The sequence below is a fragment of the Coprinopsis cinerea genome (genome assembly GCF_000182895.1).
Source record: "Coprinopsis cinerea okayama7#130 chromosome 8 map unlocalized cont3.8, whole genome shotgun sequence".
NCBI lineage: Eukaryota > Fungi > Basidiomycota > Agaricomycetes > Agaricales > Psathyrellaceae > Coprinopsis > Coprinopsis cinerea.
In genome coordinates, this window is record NW_003307537.1 from 947,321 (window position 1) to 963,354 (window position 16,034).

The 16,034-nt window shown below is 52.5% G+C and overlaps 7 protein-coding genes across 7 annotated transcripts; 4 read left to right on the forward strand and 3 right to left on the reverse strand.

Moving 5' to 3' along the window:
• The first annotated feature begins 3 nt into the window (after positions 1–3).
• Positions 4–1,295, forward strand: CC1G_07132 (hypothetical protein). The gene is made up of 8 exons (XM_001835656.2): positions 4–46; positions 103–128; positions 188–350; positions 418–741; positions 801–825; positions 885–1,028; positions 1,086–1,117; positions 1,171–1,295. Exons 1-8 carry the CDS (start codon positions 8–10, stop codon positions 1,225–1,227), a joined length of 810 nt encoding a protein of 269 aa, XP_001835708.2. The 5' UTR covers positions 4–7; the 3' UTR covers positions 1,228–1,295.
• A 429-nt stretch (positions 1,296–1,724) lies between these two features.
• Positions 1,725–3,507, forward strand: CC1G_07133 (hypothetical protein; the record flags this gene model as incomplete). The annotated part of the gene is made up of 3 exons (XM_001835657.1): positions 1,725–2,038; positions 2,101–3,043; positions 3,124–3,507. 3 exons carry the CDS (start codon positions 1,725–1,727, stop codon positions 3,505–3,507), a joined length of 1,641 nt encoding a protein of 546 aa, XP_001835709.1.
• Positions 3,508–3,915: 408 nt separating this feature from the next.
• On the reverse strand, positions 3,916–5,057 carry CC1G_07134 (hypothetical protein; the record flags this gene model as incomplete). The annotated part of the gene is made up of 2 exons (XM_001835658.2): positions 3,971–5,057; positions 3,916–3,942 (listed from the first exon to the last, which is right to left on the reverse strand). Exons 1-2 carry the CDS (start codon positions 5,042–5,044, stop codon positions 3,916–3,918), a joined length of 1,101 nt encoding a protein of 366 aa, XP_001835710.2. The 5' UTR covers positions 5,045–5,057.
• Positions 5,058–5,715: 658 nt separating this feature from the next.
• On the forward strand, positions 5,716–7,055 carry CC1G_07135 (ketopantoate hydroxymethyltransferase; the record flags this gene model as incomplete). Its single annotated transcript, XM_001835659.2, has 2 exons — positions 5,716–6,766; positions 6,825–7,055. The coding sequence occupies exons 1-2, from the start codon at positions 5,993–5,995 to the stop codon at positions 7,053–7,055; spliced, it is 1,005 nt and encodes a 334-aa protein (XP_001835711.1). The 5' UTR covers positions 5,716–5,992.
• A 264-nt stretch (positions 7,056–7,319) lies between these two features.
• Positions 7,320–11,296, reverse strand: CC1G_07136 (hypothetical protein; the record flags this gene model as incomplete). Its single annotated transcript, XM_001835660.2, has 10 exons — positions 7,320–7,496; positions 7,548–7,598; positions 7,652–7,750; positions 7,806–8,117; positions 8,172–8,263; positions 8,322–9,191; positions 9,242–9,331; positions 9,385–9,489; positions 9,546–10,330; positions 10,386–11,296. The coding sequence occupies 10 exons, from the start codon at positions 11,294–11,296 to the stop codon at positions 7,320–7,322; spliced, it is 3,492 nt and encodes a 1,163-aa protein (XP_001835712.2).
• Positions 11,297–11,627: 331 nt separating this feature from the next.
• Positions 11,628–13,282, forward strand: CC1G_07137 (hypothetical protein; the record flags this gene model as incomplete). The annotated part of the gene is made up of 2 exons (XM_001835661.2): positions 11,628–11,711; positions 11,762–13,282. The coding sequence occupies 2 exons, from the start codon at positions 11,628–11,630 to the stop codon at positions 13,280–13,282; spliced, it is 1,605 nt and encodes a 534-aa protein (XP_001835713.2).
• Positions 13,283–15,006: 1,724 nt separating this feature from the next.
• On the reverse strand, positions 15,007–15,767 carry CC1G_07138 (hypothetical protein; the record flags this gene model as incomplete). The annotated part of the gene is made up of 4 exons (XM_001835662.1): positions 15,007–15,114; positions 15,175–15,512; positions 15,568–15,620; positions 15,670–15,767. The coding sequence occupies 4 exons, from the start codon at positions 15,765–15,767 to the stop codon at positions 15,007–15,009; spliced, it is 597 nt and encodes a 198-aa protein (XP_001835714.1).
• Positions 15,768–16,034: the final 267 nt, after the last annotated feature.

A 16,034-nucleotide genomic window follows, 5' to 3' on the forward strand; every position in this document is an offset into this window, starting at 1 on the left:
GCTCTTCATGCTGGCATTGAATGTCAATGACACGCTAAGCAATGTGGTACGTCGGGCCCACCATATCCATTATATTTTCGCTAAAGTCAGCAAATCGGCTAGCTTGGCTGGATCTCAATCGCCTGTTGGTGAACCTCGGCACAATGGTCTCCGTGGCAGGGCAGCATGGTTGACGATACTGCTTTAGGATTGTGGTCTATACTCCGCAACTATACGAGAACTATGTCCTTCAATCCGGCGAAGGCGTCAGCGTCCTATTCGTTGTCATCTGGCTTCTCGGCGACCTGCTCAATCTGACAGGCGCTATCCTCGCGGGCCTGATTCCGCCAATAATCATCGTTGCGGTCTATGTGAGTTTCTCCGAGCTTCACGTTCTGGCCGTCTCCAAAATATAATAACACTTGTCCTCGTTTCTAGTATACCACATGCGACAGTATTCTCTTGTCGCAGATCTATTACTACCGATGGAAGCGTGGTCGTTTGAGCCAACGACGACGGCAATCTGCTGGCCAGGATGAACAGGCCCCTTTAATTGCCGGTGATACCCGACGAGGGACGTCGGAGGTGACGCCTATTCGAGTCGTTCTTCTCCGTTACTCGTGTGCCGTCGTTTTTGTGGTTAGCGTTGGGATCGGAGCATGGTGGATCAGTGAAAGGGTGAATGAAAAGGGTTTCGAACCGCCGGAGACCAGGGACTCCTGGCTGGTCCAGTTCCTCGGCTGGTCCAGTGCAGTCCTCTTCGTACGTCGATTCCTGTTAATCGATTGCACTTATCCTTCACTTATCTTGACCGAAATCAGCTCGGGGCTCGTATCCCCCAGATACGTACGTCAAAAGGAATTACTTAGTAGCGCCTCAAGGACGAGAGCTAACTCCGATTGCAGTGAAGAATTTCAAAACCCGGTGCGAAGGGTTATCACCTGCCCTTTTCTTCTTCTCGATACTCGGGAACACGACGTATGCCTTGTCCATTTGCGCCAAGAGCATGGATAGGGCATACCTCCTTACCAATGCCGGTTGGTTGGCAGGTGAGCGGATGTTGCGATGCATGTTGTGAACTATCTGACAGGGACTGCTTTGTCCAGGGAGTGCACTAACAGTGTTCCTCGACATCTTTGTAAGTAAAAGAATTCAATGGTCGATTTTCGGTGACATGAACGAAAAGGGCAGGTTCTTTGTCAATTTATCTATTACAGAGCGAAGGAAGATGGTCGGATGGAAGAGTGAGCTGTATGACATAGAACTAGGAGACAATAAAAAACATGATGATGCCCAATCAAGTAAAATGTAGAAAATAGGAGTGCGAGGCCCGAGAATGCGGAGCGAAAGCAGATTTGTCTGCCTCGTTGTTCTCCTCGTGTTGCGGACGAGCGTTCGCATGTCCCACGTTGCAGGTCATCCATCACGCAGAAATGGAATCCTTTGCCTGCTTGCAAGTTTTGCATCTACCTCGTGCTCTTTGCGGAACACAGCTTGCGATTTAGTTATCGGCAAAATCGTCTATAAGACATGCCTAAATTTCTCGTGCCCTTTCCGGACCCTCCATCCACAGAAACGTACGTTCATCTCTCCCGTCCGCCCTCGATGAAGGATGTCCCCGCTTACTCCCCCTTCCCAGCTACTTGACCTGATTCCTCCACCAATCTGGGACATCGCCTCCCGTTTCGACGGCCCAGATGGCCACCTCAGACTATGATCCACCTCCTTCCCCCCGACGACGAAAAATGTCGTTCAAGGGGTTCAGTCCGCTGCCACCCCTCCACACTCGCGCCGTTACCCGCGAGGACATCTTCATCGCCCGCCCATCGTCCAGTGCATCCGTCTCCTACCTGAGGGAGGCAATAGCCTCAATCGACGCAAAAATCTCGCTTCTCATCTCGCAGAGGCGGGAGCTCGAGGGCAAACTCGAGCAAGAGGTCCGGATGCAATCCCCCGTCCTTCGCCTCCCCAGCGAGTTATTGTCATCCATATTCATCATGGGCGTCCTGGGCATGGGCGATGAGGACCCCGTAATGGTTCCTACACTGATGCTTGTATGGTAAGCCCCAGCGCCTCTCCATTCCCCGAGTCAACTATTTTATTCACCGGATTTCCCTTCAGTCGGTATTGGGCAGAAGTAGCGCTCAACACACCTCTCCTTTGGGCGAAGATCTCAGTCAGCCCACATGATTCTCTGGAAAAGGCCAGACGGAGAATAGAACGCTCGAAATCGTGCCCACTCGAGATCTCAATCAACTTCAGTCACCGACACGAACACGGTCCCAACGCCACCGACCAGATCGTTAGCGCGACTGACTTGTTTGACGCCGTGCTGTGGAGGACCAAGACGTTTACGCTCATCGTGCCCAGTCGACAGTTGGCGCATGCGGCTTTAACGCGTTGCAAATCCGACGCGCCTATCTTGGAAAAGCTCACCATCCAGGTCCACTATTCGATCCAGGAAGACCGACACTTCACCAAGGCTACACTACCTCTCTTCAATGGCTGCACACCGCGATTACGCTCCTGTTCGATCACCTCTTTCAACTTTGGGTGGGATCTCAACCTCATGGCACGGCTCAAAGTGTTGAAGTTGGGAGGGTACTACAACGGCCTTGCACCATCAGCCAACACCCTCCTCTCGATCCTGCGCCAATGTCCAGAACTTGAGGAAATCGCCTTACGCAACCTTTCCGACGTCGATTCCAACCCGTGCTACTCAGGGTGCGGTGACCAAGAAGCCTCCCTCGTCACCGCGCAAAAGACGATCCACCTTCCTCGACTCACGAAAGCATCCTTCTATTATGCCGGAATCGCAAGACAGATCATGACGTGCATCTCATGTCCCAACTTGGAATGGCTGGAACTCTGTTACCTCGAGAACGTCTCCAACGTCATCCAGGTTCTCTATTCTCAAGCGTTGACCAAGCTACCCCTCCGCTACCTCAGGATAGAGATGTGTCTCTTCAACGAGATCAAGTTCATCGAGTTTTTGAGACGAGCGCAATCGCTGATCACCTTGGAGTTGGTGGATTTGGAGGACGTGACTTGCAATTTCCTCAGGGTACGTCCGATGTAATCGAGTTGAACTGTGGCAAAAGAAACTCATGTCCGGCTGCTATCCTTGTCCCTTTCTATCTCCAGGGGTTGTCTACGTCTTCTCCGTGGGTTTGCCCTCGCCTCGAGTCCGTATCGTTCGACGGGTGCACTTACATCGACTGGGATGCCCTCCGCGGTTTCGTCGAGTCTCGCCTTCCACCTAACCCCCCAACCTTCAAACGTTATCACGCAACGACATCATCTATCGTCTCCTCGGCTTCGGAGGCTGCAGCAGCCTTGGCCAAAAGCCGTATCGCGCCACGAGCCATTGCCCACCCAGCAGCGCAGCCCAAACGCATTCGAGCCATCGACGTGACAAGGTGCCCTCAAATCAGCAAGGAAATGGTTCAGTGGCTGCGAATGTACGTCGCCGAAGTCAAATGTGAATCTGCGAAAGGAGAGGCGCAGTGGGGTGTGGTGACAACATGACGGGGGTTGGAACGCCAAATCTTCTTTATTTGCATCTAAACCTGACAATTTTCTTGAATATCTTCTTGCTTTCGCTTTCATTCTAGACGTCCTTTTACGAGTTTCACGAAGTTATTTTTCTCTTCACTGCTTTTCGCTTGATGATACCTCTGCAATCGGTTACGGCGATCTTTTTTATTCTGTATAATAACGGCTTTTCCTATCTTTCCTTCCTTTTTCTCTCGACAAGTAGGTTCAAAAGATGTTAAGAAGAAGTAAACCACTGTATTATGGAGTCGTTCCGAATACAAGGGAAATGGTTAAATCAGCTGTTGAGATATGCGAGCATAGCTTTCCTATCTGCAGCCTCTTTCTTCCGTTGCCGCTCAAAGGCTCGCCGTCCTCGTCCACCCTCTTTCTTCTGCCTCTTTAGCTCCTCTGAAGCGCGGATATGTGCTGCCAAAGCCGCCGAGTTATGGGTCACCCGCTTCTGAGGTATCCTGTAAGCTCCTTTCGGCCCAGCGACAGTCTTTGGCTTCAACCCTATTCCCATACGATCGGCCTTCAGCACAGTCGATATTGGTGCAAGGAGGGCACGACCCCCATGCCCAGAGACATCGTCGTCATCGTCCATGACAGTCGCATTTTCTTCCGCCTCTTCTTCCTTGATAAAGTTGCCGTGTGGAGCTGGAGGCGTGTTCTCACCCATCTGCTCGTCATCCGATTCCGAGTCAGAGGTCAGGGTCAAGTCGACGATATCGACCTGCTTAACCTCTGTGATGCCGTCCTCCAGCTTTATCTCCACCGTTTGCGTGGTGCTGGAAGATGTCGTCGAAGTCGCTGGTCTCTTGCCTTTGCTCCGAGAAGATTGTTCCTTTTCCTCGAGGAAGTCGGGGAGCGGAGGCTCCTCAACCTTCCGGCGAACAGCGTATGGTCCCAATGTTTCCCCTTCGTTCCAACCACTCCGCTGAAGCATGGAGAAGCCCTTGTTAGCAGGGCCCAGGACTGTCCACACTGGTGGTTTGACCCTCGCTTCTGAAGGAAGAGGTGGTGGTTCCCGAGATAAGATGTCCGCCAGAGTGGGAGCAGGAGTGACAGGGGCAGATTTGGATGCAGAATCGGACTGAATGGCCTTCATGATGAACCAATTGTTTTTGGTCGTCCTTTCTATTGGCCTTTGGGGAGCTGCAGGAGGTGGAGTTGGAACAGAGGGTGGTGACGGTCGTGCGGTTTGCTTCGTGGACGGTGGTTCTGACTCGGCCTTGGTCCTTGGAAGGAACTTGTACAAGCTGTCGACCTTCTCAGCGGCAGGGACATCGTCCAACTTTACTTTGGATGTTGATGCATGTGCGCTCTCCACATCCCAGGCGTCCAAGGGCCGTGTAGCTGGCACGAAGAGTGGTGGTGGCTTAAGACGCTTTTTGAAGGTCTTCAAAGCCTCCTTCGTCCATTCTTCTGACCTCTCCTCTTCGTCGAGCTGACCAGTATCTCGTTCCAGACGTTCGCGATCCTTTGAGGGATCGTATTCAGAGCGTAAGGTATGGGTAACAGTGGCCATGGCATTGGTGGTGGTCGAAGCAGGCGACGGAACCGCGAACAACCTGAGCTACCGTTACGGGCTGGTCGGCTCCAACAGGGCCTTTTCCCACGCTCCACCAACTCATCCCATCGGAACGAAATCCGGAACGCACCTCAAGAAGTTCCTTGTCGCACCAATCCAAACGCCGGTGTCGTCGTCGTCCTCAATCTATGTGTGCTGCTGGTACTGGCTCCGGACGTGGGCAAGTACAGGCCGGAAATATAGTCAACCGATGCTGAATGTTTTTCACATCGCGAACAACCACCATCATTTCAATTCTTCGTCTGCTCGTTCTTCCACAATGCTGTGGATTGTATCCTCCCAATTTCCGTGCGGATATCATCTCCTCCGACTCCGACGCATCTACGAAAGAAGAAAAAGAAAGAAAGAAAAATGACCTTTTGTCAGGCTCTTCGGATTGTCACCGCGAACTTGGGCCCCAACTGCCGCCCCGCCTGAATGAGCGTCAGATCCTGGTGGAACTTGGTGGAACTGGAGCCTTGACTTGTGCTCCTCAGTGACGAGACGAGGATTGAAGAATGACTGTCTTCCATACTTGCGACGCCCTGGACCCATGCCCTCGGACAGCCAGGATCTCACAACACTACTTCATTCTTTACCACCGCCTTCTCGTCACTGTGGCTGTTTCACATTTTTCCAACTTCAAATATTTCACCGTGAAAGTGGGGAGTCCCCTTCAGGAATAGGATCCGCGTGGCAACATGCGTGTAGGAAGTATAGTCCTGTGGAAATCCCGACATACGTTTTCTGTCGAAACAAACCGGTGCTCTAAATTGCCCGAACTCTGTTTCTGTGATCTCATTAAACCTCATTCCACCACTGTATAACCGTTTTACAGCTTAAAAGGCAGAGGAAAATGTCTCCAACAAACAACACAATCCAGCACAACCATCCAACTCCTCTACAATGTTTCGCCTGCCATTCACCACCAACGCTGCCTCACGAGCTGCCCTTCGGCAAGGACCATGGTCTGCCCAAGGTGCCCGACGCTGCATGAGCGTCCGACCACAAGAACTTTCCTCTCTCACCCCGCCACCACGCAAAAAGGTCACCATCCAGACCCTCCACTCGATGCGCAAGGCAAACAAGCCAATAACCATGGTCACAGCCTACGACTACCCCACTGGTCAAGCCGCCTCCTCATCCCCGCTCATCGATATGATCCTCGTCGGCGACTCCCTTTCACAAGTCTGCCTCGGCTTTGGCTCGACCACCCAACTCACCCTCGAAGCCATGATCCATCACGCCAGCGCCGTGGCCCGTGGCGCTACCCACCCCTTCCGGGTCGTCGACATGCCTTTTGGGTCGTACCACGTCTCTGCGGAAGAAACCATCCGAAACGCTACCCGGCTAGTACGAGAGGGTGGTGCAGAGGCGGTCAAGATGGAAGGAGGGAAAGAGCTCGCAGAGATCGTTCACCGTTTGACCGAGCTTGGTATACCCGTCATGGCACATATCGGTTTGACGCCCCAGCGCCAGTCAGCATTGTCTGGGTTCAAGGTGCAGGGAAAGTCCGTCGAAGGAGCCAGCAAGGTGCTTTCAGACGCACTAGCCTTGCAGGACGCCGGAGCATTCGCGATGGTAGTGGAAGCAGTACCTCGCGAGCTGGGAAAACACATCACCGACAAGGTGAAGGTCCCTACCATCGGAATTGGTGCTGGCCCTGGAACAAGTGGACAGGTACGGTTTCCCTGCATGCCCTTTTATCTTCCATCGTACTGATGTCTGCTCTTTTCAGGTGATCGTCCTCGAAGATCTTGTGGGCACCTGGGATGGCCATAAGCCCAAGTTTGTTCGTCGGTTCGCAAACGTGAAGGAGGTCCGCGATATTGGCATCCACAAATTTGGTGAAGCAGTACGAGGCGGTTCATTCCCTCATCCAGAAGAGGAGAGCTACACCATGGACCCGCAACTCTGGCAACAGTTTATGCAGTCACAGGGCGACAATAATCTAGCACTATCTGTATAATCCGACTGCATCCTCTGGGTGCGAAGGGGCACTAATAGTAAATACAACTTTCATATAATAAAACCCTCGGATTATCCGAATATTCTTCGCTTATCGATGGCCAGATGGAATCAAGAACTGCTCGCAAGGGAAACGAATATAGATTGATTTCATGAACAAGAAGCGTGTGCGTGCGTGTTGTAAATGCGAAAAGTAAGAACAAGGGAGTAACAGTACTTCATTAAGTCGAGGTAAGAGGGATTAGCGGTCCCTCAATGAGCCTTCTCATGCACCAGGGGATCTACCGAGCAGGCCTTTCGAAGTAGCAATTTCATAGTACACTCGGACGTCAGTCTTCGGAGTGGTCGCTTCTCTTGGGCGTGGAGTAGGAAGCCTATTGCCTGGTATTTCGTTGGCGCGGGCTTTGCCAAAAAGTCGTCGGGTGAGGTACGTATCCCGAATCTGGAATCCAAAGGTTAACACCCCGGTTGTCTTTTGTAACGATGGACGTACTCTCGGTTGCGGCCAATTGACTGTTGCAGGATTGAACGTTATTTTCTTCCGCTGGAGGAATTCGAGGTCACAGGGCGGTCATGAAGAGAGATGAATGAGCTTACTCGTAGAGGAGAATGTTCGATGGATTGAGGGGAGGATGCAGTTGCTGAAACACTGTTGTTGAGAGCTGTAAAGCCGCCTGAGTCTTCGTCATTGAAGAACTACAAAGCCAGGACGGTTAGAAGATAAACACAGGCAAGAGCCGAAGTGGCTCACTTTGCTCGGCAACGGCCAGGTCGTCAGTCGTGTGTCCCTGAGATTCGGGTTGAAAGGGTCATCGTCGTCGTACTCTACTTCCAGATCCTCAGTGAGGTTCGCATAGACACTTGTGTCCACCACACCCCAATAGCCTTGCTCTCCTTCGCTGGACCTGTTGCCATCCTCTCCATCGTTTTCGTCCGTGAGCCAATGCACATCGTCCGTTTTTTCCAGTTGACGCAACTCCCGTCCTAGTTGCGGATTCCAGATACAGCTCATGCTGTCATTATAGAAATCGGATGGTAGCTCGGTGTCTCCGCTGGAGTCCATCTAAAACGGCTGTTAGATTGTTATGGCATCATCAAAGCCTAGGGGAATGCGAACCACAGGAACGGAGAACATCGGTGATTTTTGCCAACTTGAACTATGTGCATGCGAGAAGTCGACCTCCAGCTCCCCGCTGGGGAGGGTATCCGCTACCGATGTTGTTTTCAATCAAGACGAGACGTACACAGCCGAAAAGGACTGACATACCTGCTCTCGACAATGCACTGGCCAGCCTAGACCTTCTCATCGTCGACAGCCTTTGAGCTCTGCTCTTCGAGCGTCGAACGGAGTGTTCTTTCGAGTAGTACGTGCCTCCCCTTCGTCTTCCTTTTCCTTCCCCGCTCCTCCTCGCCTTTGTTTCCATCATCCTCTCCCTCTGTTCCAGCCGCGGTTCATCAACCCGAAGTCGCATCCCTAATCTGCGGATGCAAACCTCCTTCAAGATGCGCACCAGATCTTCTTCGTCAGTCGAAGCCAGGCACCAAAAGGCAGAGCTGACCCAAACTACGAGGAGAAGGACGGTATAGCTGTCAACAGCCTTGATTACTCGCCGTCCACTGTGGTCCAAGATACGCAGAACAGAGTCGCACTTCGCAGAAAGGGCATTCCAGACATTCGCCAAACCCCGGACCGATAACAGCGCTGCTGATTCGAGGTACCGTAGGGGCTGGCAGTCGTAGACTATGGACCATTCGTTAGGAAGGGTCCCAAAATCGAAGTACTCTGCGATGGGTTCCGGAAGGCCGAAGAACGTGGCTTTCAGCGTTGACCACAACGACGGGAAGGAAACCGTGCTGGTGCTGTGGTGAATGACTCCAATTATCGCGATCGGGGTTGCGTCTTCGCAAGCGGACCTGATGCATTCATGCACCAATGGGCCGAGGTCTGCAAATATAGTGGTATGTGCTTCTGTATCGATTGATGTTCGGATGGTAGATCCCGGTTTGATGATATTGTAAACCGTCGGTTCGGCGGCGGCACCTGGTGCAGGGGACGATCCGGAAACGTTGGACCGACTTCCAGTGGGATCAGCAGACATCGAGGGAGATTGTTTGGGCGCAGATGTGGAGGATATCTCTATAAGGAACGTCAGATACAAGAGTAATGCAATGTCAAGAGCTGCTCACCGAAGATTGGTTCCCATCCCGACCATTGACTTCGAGGGATGAGGATTGGTTCGTAATGCGTGGCGGTGGATGTTGAAGTGGGAGACCGAACTGCCGTCCATGCGTCAGTACCAATCACCCCCCGAAAAAAACTACAACTTTACCAGTTGGGCTGGCAGAGGGGAAAGGTGATTGTCGATTAGCATCGCCCAAAGCGGTCATGAGTGTCTCCGACGTAGTGTATCTGAATGGATATAACGAGGGGGACGCTAGGGGAAAGATCTAAGCTGATAGGAATGGTAATTTTCAACGGCTAGGATCGCACCTTGATTCAACATTGTTCGAATTATATCTAATTTGAAAGGCCTGACGGTGTGACCATTGAAGTGTCGTACAGGGCCAACCGAGGTAGGGTTGAGAATGACATGAATGACCAATATCAGGAGGATGATCCACCACAGGACTATCCCCCATGGGCCGGGAAGATGTGGACCCAGCCCGCTGTCTTGAGGAGGAGATGGGCCTTCCGGATCGCCGTCATCTGGTTCGGATCCAGCAGGGGGCTCATCCTCAGGATCGGGATCGCTGTCGTCGGGGCCAGGAGGCTCATTTTCGGGTTCGGAGTCGCTGTCTTCGGGCCGAGGAATATCTCCCCGCGCAGGAGGTGTAGGACTTTCCGGTTCGGGGGCACGGGCTCGAACATACCTACCCAAGCTTGGGCTAGGTCGTGCATTTCTGAGCCAGGTCGCAGTGCGTACTACGTCGTCATCTTCTAGGTCGGAGGTCGATGAATCGTCGTTGAAATCCACTGGGATAAGTACGTCGATTTCCCCTTCCCGTGGTGCTGAGCCTGGTGTATGGTAGTCGGGCAGGTAAGTTGTCGCCATTCGAAGACTGGAGGGTCGTCGCGGAAGTGATGTCCTAGTCGGTCTTGAAGACCTTCTGACTGGCCTAGGAAACTCGGGGACCTGAGACGCGGAGCGCGATAGGCCTCGGACTCTTGCAAGCTGGATGTTTTCGGCGAGCACCCGAGCCAAGCGAAGGTTGGGGTTTTCGTTCGTTGATGGCAATCGTTGGTCGTAAGTGGGACGCTCGCCAAGCAACGAGTCACTGGAACAGTGAACGATTGAGAAGCATGTTTGCGCTGTGAATGCTGAAATCTCACCTTTCAATATCCTCCTCTTTGATCTGGTGGTTATCCTGGTCTTCTGGACGCGTTTCCTCTTGGTCTTCTTCGTCGCTCTCGTCGGAGTCTTCAGGGGCGGCCTTCTCCTTCCCCTTAAACGAAGGGCGAACTCTGGCCCTACCATTCGTCGATCCTTCAGCACCTCTGTAATACCCTCGACTTTCCGAGCCACTGGAACCGCTTCCTCCAGAACTGGAACCAGTCTGTGACCGGTTGTTCCCAGTGGTGGCTGAGGTGGGACAGGGTGGCCACGGACTGGGGCTGCCTACCGCCCAGGAATTCGAATGCGAAGGCGGAGGGACCGATGTTGAAAGAAAGGTGGATCGGTAATGAGTCATGGAAAAGACGAATAGATCATGATTAAGGTCGAGGACGATCGGAAGCCTGCCTGAGGCGAGGAGTGTCTCGTTCGCTTTCAGACTGAACGGGGGGTTAGGTTGAACTGGTGCCGGAGGGAGTTCGAACACCACGGGTGCACTGCGTCGGAAGTTGCTGCTAGTCTCCCCTCTCCACCAGGTGATGAGGGAAGTGATCCAATATGAAGGGTGGCCAATGTACTGTTTGGCTGTATACTTGACAGAGTCCTGATGTTTGTAGACCTGGTATCCGACGGCGGCAGCAGTGGAAATCAAGGTTGTACGGCGCGTGTATCTCGAGGCGAACGAGGAATCTGCAATAGCTGTTCCTCGAGCAGTGGCCGGTATAAGATGCGGGGCTACAAGTGTAGCGATGACAATTTTGTTTGTGGCCCGGTTGGGTTTGTTTAAGCCAAATTTGTTCTGTGGTTGGGAGCTGCGTGCAGCGACCGAGAAGAATTGGACGAGTAAGAGCAAAATGAGAAAGAGGTGACCTCCAGACGGAGGTCGTTTGCCTTCGCTATGGGCGGGCATCTTTCCCCTCAGGAGACGGGTCGCTGTGGTCAAGGGAGAGATCAAGTTTCGCCATTCTCGAAACTGAGTTATTTATGTTCAGCTGCTGACTGTCCAGGGGTCGACCAGGATCGATCGTATTCATAAAGGAGTGTACCGACGTCGCCCGGTAGTTCCTGTGTTCGTGGTCCGCGTCGTTAGATGCCCTTGGGTTCATGGTCGTGAGATAGCGTCAAGACGCTTGCCGCCATCACTGGCATCAATTGACACGCCCTCGTGACCATTTCGCGACGCGACGCGTTGAGCCGTTGGATTCGACCCTTCAACGTCACAGTCGATCCTCTAAACTGCAATGTCGTGGAAGCAAACATTTCTGAAAGGGATGAGATGCCTTCGGGAAGGCGACGTAGATGGATCATTGCCGTGGTTCACAAAGGTGCGAGCGCAACGGTCCTCAATCATCCTCAGACCTGACTGTTGGACTAGGCACTGGAAGCTAATCCGGAGAACCCCTGCATTGTATACGACGCACGCTCCTCTGCACTAGAAAAGCTTGGTCGATATAAAGAGGCCCTCAAAGACGTCCGCAAGACTATCGAATTGGCACCGGAGCAATGGCAAGGATACAATCGCGCAGCTCGACTGTTCTACCATTTGAAGAAGTACTCGCATGCCACAAAGATGATAGATGCAGCTCTCGACAGGTATACACCTATCTCCAGCTCAAAACGGACGGAAATGGAAGCCTTGAAAGCCAAGATTGCCGCCGCCCATACCAAGTACCTCAGACAGACCCGCAACCACTCCGCCATACTCCCCATCGAACTGTTTTCTGAAGTCGTATACATTCTCCTCGACGAAGACTCGACCTCAGTCCTGCGGCTTTCGCATGTCTGCCAGCACTGGCAAAGTGTTATGGCGTCCAACCCCCTCTTTTGGCGGACGTTGGTACTAGGCAAGAGCCGCCCTCACATCAAGGCCAAGCATTGGGTGGCACGCTCACAAGGGAGGATTCGCGATTTGCGCATCAAGGCTGAAGCACTCGATAAGGGATGGTCAGGTCAAGGCTTAGAAGGGATCGACTGGAGCTATCTGCAGACTTGCTCAATAGCAAAGTGGGACTTTTGCCGTTTCGTCAAGTCCACGACTCTGTCCTCCCTGTCAAGCTATGAATTCATCAGCGAAGACCGGCTACCTGTCGATACGCCAATGCGACTGTTCGACACAGCATGGCCTCTGCAACAAATCGCCCTACAAGGGACCCCATTACCCCCTTACTTCAATGACCTCCCAGGAGAGTCTATATCTTCCCTCGCTCTGCGCAACACCACTGGCACTATGCCACTCGCTTTGGAGAAATACGGCTCTCTCAGGACTTTGGTTCTCGAGAACGAACAGCGAATTATCAGTGAATACCCGCCCAACTTGAACCAACTACAGCACCTCGAGATACACCGCGTCAACGAACATTCCGAGAAGCTTCTCGGTATCGCCATGCCCGAATTGCATATCCTGCACATACGTAACAGCCCCAGAGTCCTGGATCAATACTTCAACATCCTAGCAGGTGGAAGCCCCTCCCATTTGACGCAGCTCGTCCTTTCTGGCATCCCCATCCGAGACGAAAGGCCGCTTGTAGGACTCGTTGCCAGCATGGAGCGGCTCGAAAAGTTGGAACTATCAAAACTCTCCATTGGAGTCAACGCTGTCGTCAATCACCTCGCCAGAGCCGGTCATGGTGAAGGGTCAGACGGGGCTCCGCCTTGCGCCCATCTCATTGAACTCAACCTATCCCACTGTTCCGACCTCAGAACAAGTCCGCTGGTCAGGCTTGTCGCCTCTCGCAACGTACCGAGCGACCATGGGCTTCGGTGCGCCAAGATACAGTCGTTGAATGTCGACGGTTGTGAAGGAGTTGAGGCAGGCAAACTACCTTGGTTCAGAACACACGTCCCAACGTTCAGCTGCATCTACCGAACAAAGAATGTCGTGCGGTACAGGCGTTGAAAGATAAGGCAAGCTGTCTGATAGCTCTCGAGTCTGTATCCAGGTTGACGGTTGATATCCAGAGATGGGTTTGGAAAACTACGTCGAAATCCATGTTCTCTCCCGCTACGCGACTCCGATGAAGTCGGCATGAACAATGCTAATACCCCCCAAGAGCTACGACCTTCTGAACAATCGCTTGGCTTTCCTCTCCGCAAATGGCATCTTGTCGTCAGTCATTGCGCTATAGCGTACCATAACAGGACCATAGCTCGACATTGCCCCAACCTACCGGCGGATAAAAGGACCTTGTCATGGGCCTCAGGCGTCCCCTTCAGGAGGCGGGTTAGGCTGCCGAATGCATCTTAAAGGGTTTTCCTTCAGGATTGCGAATTCTATAGCGGGCGCTTCGAGCGGGTGCGTTACTCGTTGGAGTGACCTCGATGTGACGGAAAGTGGCACTAGTCGCATCCGTACTGGCCGTGACCGGCTGTAAGCCGCATATTCCGGTGTGGACGTGTACTTCTTGTGGTGCTCGACTCACTCCCACACTGGGCAGTCTCAGTATTCGACGGGCGCTGAGTGAGGGCGAGACCAGTAGGAGACTACTAGTAAGATGACTCATATGCGATGATATAGGCCGTCTGCCTGAGCCCCGAGACCTAGTACGCCAAATTCGATTTCCTCTGCATTCAGAGTGAGCATTTGTACTCGCCAGTGTCGGCCTTTGAGTGTTCTTGACAACGAGCGTTAGAACAAAGCTTCACCGTCCGGGGGTTAGGCAATTGCGCCATTCCTGTTACTACCTTGGTAGTAGTAGGTTTTCTATGGAGTGGGTGAGCACTTGCAGAAAACGACCCGATGCGGCCCGTTCTATTGTTCTTTTATGCAATGTTTTTCCTCGTCGCCTTGTCAATGCTCGCTGCAGTCCTTGCTTTTCATTTTGCTGCATTAGAGACACAAGCCTTTGGCTTGCCCCACAACGTGGTGCCCTTCGATCCCGCTATATCTAATCATTTACCCCGCCTTCGCAACATCGAATATCGTTGTGTCCTTTTCCTCAGTCATTCGCACCGCTCCTTTCTGAAGGCGGTCATATCCGCGATGGTATGCTTCACTCCAGATTTTCATTCCCACCCGCGATCACTCTCGCCTTCTCACCGGTTCCCTAAGCCCTTATTCACGAACCGTGGATTCCTCGTGCTGAGGTCATCGCTCCTTACCCGTCAGAATCTGACTCGACCGTGACTGGCTTCCTCTTCAGTCCAGCTCAATTGCGGTACGAAGACGATTTTTACTAGTCTGTACCTTTGTAGCATTTGCAAACGGGGGATCAGGTTAAGTAGTGGTCTGTAGTGGTTCGGTAGTAGCAGGCGATGCGGCGATAGCGCGCTGCATTTAGATATGCCGCGGTCGGCGCGCTGATTGACGGGCGCTTAATAAGTGGACCCTTTGCAAGCATCCATCAACTTGCCGTCGGGTTCGCATTTCCATCCTGCAAGCAATGTCTACCCAGAGAAAGGGGCGCGTAGGTAAGTTTTGTCCCGTCTCTTCGGACGATCTTGATGAAACTGGAAGCTCTCACTAAGCGCTCGGGGGCCGACACATTATTCAGCATTCAAGGATTAATCAATGGGGTCCTATACAGGAATGGAGATTGAGGGAAGGAAAGGTCCTTCGACTGATAAGGTGGATAGAGATGAGACCTTTCTCCATGCAGGAATTGACCAAAAGGGAGAAAGATACTACAAGAGCTTCTTCAAGCTAGCAAAGTCGAGGGAATTGACTCGGCTGTATTCAGCGAGGAGCGCGACAAACTCGGGATCCAGGTTGGCCGCATTGTCAGCATGTGCCTGCAGAAAACGTTATAATGTTTCGAACAAGCTAGACGACACAAGGAGATATACGGTTACCTCGATGCTATCCCAGCCCACGAAAACTCCATAAACATCTGCCAGCTCCTTTGTATAGCCATGAATGGCTGGTGGGTGACTCCCTACGGCCTTCGCAACAGCGTTCTCAAACGCGGCATTGAGTACTTCTAGGTGGTTGTCAGGGAGCCCAGAATTCAGGCCGAGGAAAGCGATCTCAGTCACGGGGGCCTCCAAAGTGCTTTCATGCAGTCTAGTCAATTCGACATGACGTATTGACGTTGGCTTCCCACCCAAAGCAGGCGTGAGGAACTCTGCGATCTTGACTCGATTTTCAGGATCTTGGTTGAATTGAATATGATGTTCGTAGGTTTCCCAGACTATCAGGTCTCGGTGAGGTCGGGGAGCGATTAATGGTGTGAAACCGAGGCGCACCAACGAACAGATATAGCTTCCTAACACTCCTCAGCCCTTTTCCGACATAGAAACTTGGGAGCGTCTGAGTAACGGACAAAGCAGAAGTGAACGATGACGCACTTTACCACACCGTCCAATTTAGGAGGAGAGTTTAACAGGTTCTCGTCGTTCAGAAACGCGTCGGAAATAGGGGCCTCCAGAATTTCCAGACAGGGCATGCTGGCTATTAGGAGAATGCTGCCACCCAGGCGTGGCTCTATATGTAGTGGATAGTGGGATACGTTTCATGCTTCATCCCGAGTGTGGACACATCGCCTCGCTGGTTCGGTACAACACTCGATCTGGATGAATTGCTTTTGGGGTAAGAAGTTCGAAACGGGCCGGTAACTTCGCGCATTCGCAAGAGACTTCTTGTATTCCCGGTAATCTAACGGGCCAACACCTGAGGATCCAGTGTTTCCGCAGTTATCGCACTTGTTTCGTCC